The 9910-nt window shown below is 41.0% G+C and overlaps 1 protein-coding gene across 3 annotated transcripts in view; it reads right to left on the bottom strand.

The window, feature by feature from the left end:
* Positions 1–122: 122 nt before the first annotated feature.
* Positions 123–9910, bottom strand: part of klhl21 (kelch-like family member 21) — a 43260-nt gene continuing 33472 nt past the window's right edge. For all 3 annotated transcript variants that reach the window (XM_087980415.1, XM_087980416.1, XM_043675978.2), the window contains exons 3-5: positions 7836–8241; positions 3006–3078; positions 123–2611 (exon numbers count right to left, since the gene is read on the bottom strand). In XM_087980415.1, the coding sequence (XP_087836541.1) occupies positions 2306–2611; positions 3006–3078; positions 7836–8241 (785 nt within the window). In that variant the 3' untranslated portion in view covers positions 123–2305. The remainder of the gene's footprint in view (positions 2612–3005; positions 3079–7835; positions 8242–9910) is intronic.

Raw genomic sequence — 9910 nt, 5'->3', positions numbered from 1 at the left:
TGGTGTTGGAGCTGCTTCATGTTTATTTCACACTCACACTTAGACAAAAAGGAGAATTTTAATAGACAAACCCTACATCAAGTCAGTATTAAACTATTCTGACTAAAACAAACCAAGTTAACTCCTTCAGAGTAGACATTTTATTTTAGTGAATTTTGTGTGATACAACTTCTCAATGTAAAGTTTGTGTACAATAAGCTACAACACATCAAACAAAATAACACGCATTAAAACAAGAAAAAACCAGGAAGTGTTTAGAATTTACAGAATCTGGAAAGGGAAACTACAATGTCCTACCTTTAAAATGTATTAATTTTCTCCTTCAAGGTGACCATTTTTAGGTTCAATATTAAATGGAGATTTTATTCAGATTCAGGTATATACATAAAAAATGAAACTGCCCATTCTCCAACATCTGAAAGTTTATCCAAATTGAGTTCAGCTTGACAAAAATCAACAAAAGCATCAGTTCTATCCTTGCTCTGTACATCAAACTTAACTCAGCCATCCTGTATTGAATCTGATCAGTGCCTCAGACTGAGAAAAAGAGAGGAGGGGGAAAAAAAAGGGGGGGCTCTTGTTCCTAATTATATTTGCTGAACAAGGACAGCTTCAGTCTTATTTTCAGTTAAATAACCTGCCAAAATGCACAGAATGTTAAGATAGGTCCGAGTGGCAATCACTGCTGCATTCTGTGCCTCAGAGAGGCAGTATCTTTAGGGTACAAATAGGGAAAGGCAAAAAAGGTAGTAAAATAGAACTGCTATTTTTTTAAATACACATTTCTAAATAAAATATTTCAAACAATTGGACATGGAATAATGTCAGCAAATAATATTTATTTCATGTTCTATCCAAGTTACCTCAAAATAGATACTGGGAATACTTACTTCCAGGTTCAAAAAGCTGCAAACAAACAACCATATCTTTCTACTGAATTAGTGACTCTTGAACATTTAATTGCAAACTCTCTATTTCTACTGTTTTATAAATAGAAATATATATAAAACTAAATATATATATTCGATACCTTCTGTCCACTCCAAAATGGAGTGGATGAGCTATTTTGGAACAAGCTGGCAGTGTTTCTAGAAAATCGAGTGGAACTCCTTGATATGTATTTTTCCTACCAAAACTGAATGTTTTTTTTTACCCTTATGAAATTCTAACAAGCCTGCTACTGCTAAAGAGGGTGGGGTTGGTAATGGGGCAGCAAATTTGAGGCAAATTAAAAGACATCCCGTAGGATTAAAGTGCACCAGTACCAACTTGCCATATCCAAGGCAACATGACCCCAATTCCACATTCCAAACGAGCTTTCTCCACTGTACAGATTTGCTCACTTGGTGTCAGATTTTAATCAGGTTAGATCCAGCCTTAAAATGTAGCAATCAGTAAAATCAAAGGGCTGTTGGCAAGCTTTTTCTGGAGCTAGTCATTGCCAATCCTTTTACACACTTAGCATACCTTCCAACTGGAACTCACATTGTGACTTCTTTGCGTAAACATTAAACACTACATTGTATGTCTTCATTAAAACCCAGTAAATAGCACATAGTGTTCACCTGGTTCTTCACTGTATCCCAACACACTCGTAGAAAACTTAAAATCAGTAAAAATATAGTTGACTTCACAAGGCTGGAACAAAATAGAAAACAAAATAGTATGTACACTCAACCTCTGTCTGCCTGGGCAGATAAGAGCCTCAAGAAACCTACAGGACAACTTGAAGAGTTCTCTGGCTGTCTGGTTCTCTCCAATACTTGTCCTTCAATACGACTAGTAAAACCACATTAACCTTGTTGCTGTTCACGTGTTCGTGCTGTGTACAGAACGGCTACCTTATTTTCTTACATTGTTGCACTTCAAAAGTAAAATAATTGCAAGTGAAGCATTTTACAATGTGATCTGACGTTACGTAAAAGCAAGTATTTTTCAAGCAATGCTTAGGAACAAGCACGTGTCCAAAGGAGAAGACAAAATTGTCGCATCTCCTAACAGAATCGGTCAACAGATACAGTGAAACCTGCCAGACTAAACATAGCCAGCAGACAATGAATGACACAGTTGTGTCAAGATGAGCAATTTCAGACAAAACCCAATCCAACTGGGAGAAGTGACTACTTTTGGTCCAACAGGGACGATCTTTTCAATAAACCGGGAAAGGTCATTGTCCAATTGACACGAGCCAGTACAGAATTAGATGGTGAGCTTTTGTAATGTGTTACAAATCTGTTGGTTTCGGAAAGAATCCAAGCAGATTTCACTGTAGGAGATATTAGTCTTCACTCCAGTCTAGACAGTGCTATAGGCGGAGGTTCTCATTATGAAGGTGTCTTCGATACCGAGCTAAGTTCAGAGCATTTATTTCATTGTTATGGTTGTCATTCAGGGTCCCTTCAAAGGTAACCTGGGCGGTGGGCATGAACTGTCGGAAGATGCTGACAGTTCCATGCCAGAAGGTGGGCTGTGGGAGTCGCCCCACTACACTCCAGGAACCAGTCTGAAAGTCATAGCTTTCGATTATATCGGATAGTTCAAATGTGTTATCATAGCCGCCAGAAACCACCAACTTTCCTCCCAGGGCAGCCACACTGCCACCAACGTGGACCTGCAGTGCAGAGAAAACATCGTTGAACATACACATTCAAAATAAGGAAACATTCTACAAAGTACAGAGACTAAAAGGAGGGATATACCTCAGCCATGCAGCAAGCTTAGTTTCAGAATTTTCATCCTATATTTCAAATTCCTCCATGGCTTTCTCAGCTCTGCAACTTCGTCCACATGTACACTCTGGTCTTTCCCATCCACCTCACCTCCAACCACCCAGTTTTCCTTTCCCTATTCCTCCTACTCTGCTCAGCTCTTACTACATGCTGGGACTCAGGTGGTTCAATTCAGATTGATTGCAAAATGTCACCCAATTTGAATGTAGCTGGTCACACTGTACCATCCACCCTACATACATCTGCCTCCCCACTTCCAAAACACACACACACTACCTGATTCATGGGTGGAATTTTGTCCCATTCATTCTTTGTTGGGTTGTACACATCAACCTCTGAAGAATCATCCCTGTGGAGAAAAGAGGAAGACAGTGTGTTTAGCAATCAAACCAGATGCCACCAGGATATAACCATGAGCGTAACAGCTTGACAGAATATGTATCCACAAAAAGTCAGTCTGCATAAAACTCTTCAATACAACCCATGCCTTGTATTTTACTCATATTATATCCTGTTCTAAGAGAGAAAAAAAATTATACAGAATAATTCACAGCCTCGATATCTTTAAGTATTTTACAAGCAATGAAGCAGTGTTGAAGTGTAGTCACTATCATAGATATTTTCCAATCAACTTGTTCGAGATGTTATTGCACAGTTCTGGGGCAAATAAAATATGAATCCAGGCCTCATGGATCAGAGATAAGGACACTACCACTGCACTGGTTGGCACTATTGATTTGGACTGAAAAGTCTGTTTCTGCACTGTATGATTCTAGGCTACAGTGTGTGTGAGTGCGAGTGACAGACAGTGAGAGCATTCTTGTGGCAACCCCCCATAAAACTACGTATGAATATTACATTCAAATTTAGACTATAACACCTCCGATTCTGTGACCCATGATAATCAGTGTATGGGCTCAACTGAAGAGAGGTACTGGCACATATGGAACTGTAGCCAAGCAAGCTTCAAGAGAGGAGGAAGAAAGCTGACAGATAAAACAAAGTTACTATGAATCAGAATTCATGCAGTAAGCAACATGATTAGATAACGGTTGTTGCTCATGTTGGAAAACAAACACCCTGTCTCCAGTTAATTCAGGTCCAGTTGTTTACTGGGTGAGTGCTTGACTGTGGCTGACAGCAGCAGGTGGTACAGCAGCTCCTCATTCCTTCCATTGGGTGACCAGACAGAAAGGGAGACAAGGAGAAGTTTTTTTCTTTCTGCAAAACAAGTTGTTATCTGTATTTCACTGCCAGATTCAGTAGCAACTTTCAAAACTGAAATTGGCTAAATGCTTGAAAAGAAAAAAAAACGGTCAGATAGTGGTGAAAGGTCAGGGCAGCGGACTAATTGGAGAGTTTTTTTTAAAAGAAATGGCAGAGGAATGATGAACTGAATTCATCTGTGCTGAATACTGCCATGAAACAGACACAGCTGTTTATGTTAAAAAGAAATAGATAATGATAAGAGGTCAAGATCATTGAACTACAGATGAAAAATTTAACCAAACGTTGAATGCCCCCAAATTGCATAGTCTGGTCAATGGAAACCAGGCAACCAGAGTCACTCAATGGGAGCTGTCCCAGTGTAGGAGAGCTTTACGTTTCAGGCTGCACATTGGGCCTAGCCTGGGTTTCTCGGATTTATGTCATTTTGACCAATCTTGGCTGGGATAATAATAAATGGGGCAGGGGACAGGAAGCAGTTAGTGTTTGACCACCAATTAGATTTGCTCTATCAAAGATTCACATCTTCACTGGATCACTTGGGTGAACAGAATAGACACAGGTCACAGCGTGTGAATCAGTCACCATTAACTCTCAAGTATTTCACGTTGCTAATATCAACAGATCTTGGAATTCAGTGTTAGAATTTAGCCAGAAATTTCTAATAATGAGTTGAAAAAGAAAAACAGTTTCTATTGGCTTAAGACTTAATGAGAGGACACAGATTTAAAGGTGAACGGCAGAAGGAAAATTACCTTGAATGTGGTTAGGATTTGGAAAATATTAATAGTGCTGGATACACATTCAGTAGTAACTTTCAAAAATGAATTGGATAAGTACAGAGGAGAAGATCTGCAGGAATCTGGGAAACTAGTGAGGGAGTGGGACTAACTAGATTGCTCTTCAAAAGGATCCGTGAAGGCATGATGGGCTGAATAGCCTCCTTCTGTGCTGTACCATTCTAAAAATTACAACATTGGCTGGAAGGGCTTTGAGATGGCTAAAAGACACAAATATAAATGCTAACATAAATGGAAATTTTGATCTTTTCACAAAGAAACAGCCCTTCCCAAATGTTAAGACTAATTGAATTACAATAAATCAGTTGACAAAAGAAGTGAAGATTCAATAGAATTTGCTGGTCCAGAAAACAATTCCCAAGGATCATGGGTAGTGTTTCAGACACCTCTTGCTCTGGTGATGAAAGACCAGCTACAATTGGATACGGCAAGGTAAGAGGAGGAAAATGCAGAACAGATACCAGAAATGACGCAAGTCTGTGAGTCACTAGTATAAACCTCACCGCCTACCTCCCATAGAGGTTTGCTGGGAACCTGTGATTTAATATCGAGACACAGCCATTTGAAAATGATTTCAGAGTCATATAGCAAGAAAACAAACCCTTCGGTCCAACTCATCTGTGCCAATCAACCATCCCAATCTGACCTAGTCCCATTTGCCAGCATTTGGCCCATGTCCCTCTGAACCCTTCCTATTCATATATTGTCATTGTACCCATCTCCACCACGTCCTCTGGCAGCTCATTCCATACATGCACCATCCTCTGTGTGGAAAAAGTTATTCCTCAGATTATTTTAAATCTTTCTCCTCTTAGCTTAAAACTACGTCCTCTAGTTTGGACTCGCGCACAAATATCCACATCCAAAAGACCTTGGCTATTCATCCTCTCCATGCTGCCCCATGATTTTATAAATGTCCGAAGTCACTTCTCAGCCTCTGACACGCCAGGGAAAAAAAAAGCCTTTGGCTCAAACCTTCCAGTCCCAGCAACATCGTTATAAATCTTTTCTGCACTGTCTCAAATTTAAAAACATCTTTCCTATAGAAGGGCAACTAGAATTGTACACAGTATTCCAAAAGTGACCTCACCAAAACCCTGTACGGCTACAACATGACGCCCTAACTCTCATACTCAATGTCCTGACCAACGAAGGCAAGTGCGCCAAATGCTTTCTTCACCACCCTGTCTAACTGGGGCTTCACTTTCAAGGAACTATGCACCTGAACCCCAAGGTCTCTTTGTTCAGCAACACTCCCCAGGACCTTGCCATTAAATGTACATTTCCTGCCCTGGTTTACCTTACCAAAATGCAACACCTCACATTTATCCAAATTAAACTCCATCTGCCATTCCTTATCCAATTGGCCCAAGTGACCAAGATTTCCTTGGACTGGGAGATAATGTCTTCACTGTCCACTACAACATCTATTTTGGTGTCATCTGTAAACATATTAACCATATCTCTTATATTGACATCCAAATCATTTATATAAATGCCAAAAAGCAGTGGACCCAGCATTGACCCTTGCAGCACACCACTGGTCACAGGCCTCCAATCCAAGAAATGACCCTCCACCACCACCCTCTATCCCCTACCTTCAAGCCAATTTTGTATCCAAATAGCTAGCTCCCCTGGATCCCACATGATCTAACCATACTAGCAAGACTACCACGTGGAACCTTGTTGAATGCTTGAAGTCCATCTACACAAGATCTACCGCTCTGCCTTCAACAATCTTCTTTGTCATCGCTTCAAAAGACATGACTTACCATGCAAAAGATCATATTGACTATCCCTCATCAGTCCCTGCCTTTCCAAATGCATGTAAATCCTGTCCCTCAGAATCCCCTTCACTTACCTACCAATGACCCAAGGCTCACAGGTTTATAGTTCCCTGGCTTTTCCTTACAGCCTTTCTGAAGTAAGGTCACAAATCAGCCAACATCCAGTTCTCCATCACCTATTGGCTATTGGCGATACAAATATTGCAGCAAGGGGCCCAGCAATCTCTTTAGATTCCCACAAGGTTTTGGGAAATACTTGATCACATCCTGGGGATTTATTTACTTTTATGCATTTTAAGACATGCAGCACTTTCTCCTCTGTAAAATGAACTCTTTTCAAGACAGCACTGTTTATTTCCCCAAGCTCCCTAGCTATGCCTTTTTCCAGAGTAAATACTGACGCACAATATTTGTTTAGTGTCTCACCCATCTCCTGTGGTTCCACAGATAGCCATGTTCATCTTTAAGGGGACCTATTCTTTCCCTTGTTACTTTTTTGTCCTTAATGTATTAATAGATATCTTTGGATTCTCAGGTCTATTAGTTAAAGCTATCTCATATCCCCATTTTGCCCTCCTTATTTTCCTAAGTATACACCTTCTGCTCTTACACTCTTCTAGGAATTTTTACTTGATTCCAGCTGCCTCTCTCCTCTCTCATATATGACTTCTTTTTCTTGACAAGAGCCTCAATTTCTCTAGTCATCCAGCATTCCCTATACTTACAGCCTTGCCCTTCACACTGACAGTTGAAAAATGAAAGCATTTGGACACCCACTTTACATTACATTCGGTGAACTGAAAACTATAGTCAAACACCAATGGGGGAAGGCCATTTGGCCCATCAAATAATGTTTCTCAATAGGACAAGGAATCTAGAATGAATTAAATCACTATGAAAAATCTAGAAATAAGCCCAAAGGAGAGACAACATTCTCCTTAATCAATGATCAATCTAGTCGCATCTACGTAAAACTGCAAAACTATCAAAAGGAAAGGAAGCTGAACAGTGTGGACCTGTGATTGCATGTCAATGACTAGAAAAGAAAAGGTAGCAAACACATGTCTGGAATTAGCAACAGATCAAACCATGCTGTAATGGCAGCACAGTTGTATAGTTTCAAATTTATCCATGAAGTATACAAGCCAGGGCGAGGTACCTTTGCAGCTGCTCTGCAACATGAAGAGTCGGGGGGTAAACCTTACTCCAAAAAGGTTCATGGCATTCTGTTTACACATGTTCCCTTGTGAAGAGTAAGCCCTTCTCACACAGAGTAACCAATTTAAACTCACCGCACAAAATATATTAGTCCATTGAGTGTCACTGTCTTCGGCACAAATGACCACGGAGGTAACGAACCACAAACCACAACACTCCATGAGTCAATCTCAGGGTCATAACGCTGAATGGCCATTGATTCTTTACCAGCAAGAGTGCCGATGGCATAGAGTTTTCCCCGGCAGGCTGTACTTGAGCAGTTGTCCATGGGATAGGGCATGGGTTGCAGGGCCTCCCAGCTGTCGAGGCTATGATCGTAGCGCTCCAGGCTGTCATGGGCAATGATGTAGATATGGCCTTTGAGTACCACAGAGCTGTGGTATTCTCGGGCTTGCAGCATGGGCGAAACCTCTGTCCACTCGTTCACACTGGAATTGTAACGCCACACACAATCATACAGTGATGTCCCATCAGAACCACCTATTGGACAAAAACAAACATAATGAAGACATAGCACTCATTGACTGTTCCTCTCCCTCCCAAGATCAACTGGTCATTCTCCATGCTAGTGGATAGCACTCTCACCTCAGAATCTGACCGGTTCAGTCTCACCCAACAGGCTTATAGGCTAACACTCTGGTATGCTGCCCGGTCGGAAATGCCATCTTTCAGATGAAATTTTAAACCAAAGTCCTGGCTGTCCTTTCAGGTCGACATTAAAGAACTATGGAATTGCTTTGAAGAATAACACACTTATCCCAGTCACTGGCAAATATTTATTTCTCAATTAACAATACTAAAACAGATTATCTGGTCACCACCACTTTACAGTTTGTGGGATCCTACTTTGTGCAAACTTCCAATATTACATTTCAAAAAGTACTTCATTGGCTATAAGCTTCTTTGGAACACCAAGGCGGTGAAAGGTGCTAATATCACAACCAAGTTCAACACATTTCATCCCAGTTTCCAGCTCAGCGAGAGGCCATTATGCCTACTGCATCTGTGCTGTACGAGAATCTGAACCACATCCCATCTTCTCCTTAAAGGCTACAATAGTCTCTGTCTCAACCATTCCTTGGGGTGATGTATTTCATCCTCCAATTGCCCTTCAGTGTAAAAGAAGGTTTCCAAAATTGTATTCTAAGTTGCACTGAGGAAAATTAATGCTCCTGATCAAGAATTCCCTGAATAGAAGTGGTTTCCCTGTTCACTAAAAACTTGCAGCAATATAGCTCCTCTGCTCTGCCTGTTCTTGTTTTCCTTTTTAGCAGTCCCAGGGCAGCACAAGGGGAAACCCAAGCCCCACAGCAGTGCAACTTACCTTGGTGTAGCATAGTGCTGGTGCGGAGTGGACTGGAAGCTTGGAGCAGAGCGGGACAGCTGTTGACTGGGCCTGGCATGGGCAGTCAGACCATGAGCTTGCTGAGCTGCTGCAACATAATGTCTATTTGAAATTGTTTACCAGACTTTATTTCTAACTTATTTTTTAGACACTAAGTAATACTGCTACTTTTCGTTTTATTCCTCTTTTATCTAAGATCTGTACCTAGGTATTGTATCCAAGATAGCACCATTAGAGGCAGCCATTTTAAAAACTTTTCATTGTACTCCAGTATTTCTGTACTGCAGTACGTGACAATAGAAGGATTTTCTATTCTGTTCAAAGCTACTCAATATAAAACCCTCTTAAATCTCTTGGCTCTTCCACCGAAGTGGAACCAATCCCAATATTTCCAGTCTTTCCTCAAAACCATTATCCTTCTTCCTAGCATTATTGTCATTGAGAATCTCAGCTCTGTAATCACTCAATGCAGCTTTCGACCTGGCCTTTTAGAAAAACAAAACAAGAAGGTCCCTCTTTTTCCTTGACCTTTATGATCTTGTTTATAAAACACAAGAGCTTAAGTCTCAATTACCAACTCTGAACACTCCTCTGACATCCTTAGGGTCGGATGTGTTGCTCTGGCAGACTCCACAGACACAACATTTCACATCTAACATTCCACTCGCTCCTCAGGGTGCCCAGCTGTCCCCCAATCCTTGAGTGGCAAAGTTCAGGCACAAATACATGGCAAGCAGGCAGCTCTCAGCAGAACACAGCACCCCAAGAAGTCAGAGCTGAGAACAGCCTCAGGTCATAGCCCAC

This window comes from Chiloscyllium plagiosum, unplaced genomic scaffold (assembly GCF_037043375.1).
Source record: "Chiloscyllium plagiosum isolate Xiang-an unplaced genomic scaffold, Cpla_swu_hap1 HiC_scaffold_37, whole genome shotgun sequence".
NCBI lineage: Eukaryota > Metazoa > Chordata > Chondrichthyes > Orectolobiformes > Hemiscylliidae > Chiloscyllium > Chiloscyllium plagiosum.
The sequence above is the reverse complement of the archived record's forward strand: the minus strand, read 5'-3'. Positions and strand labels throughout refer to the sequence as shown.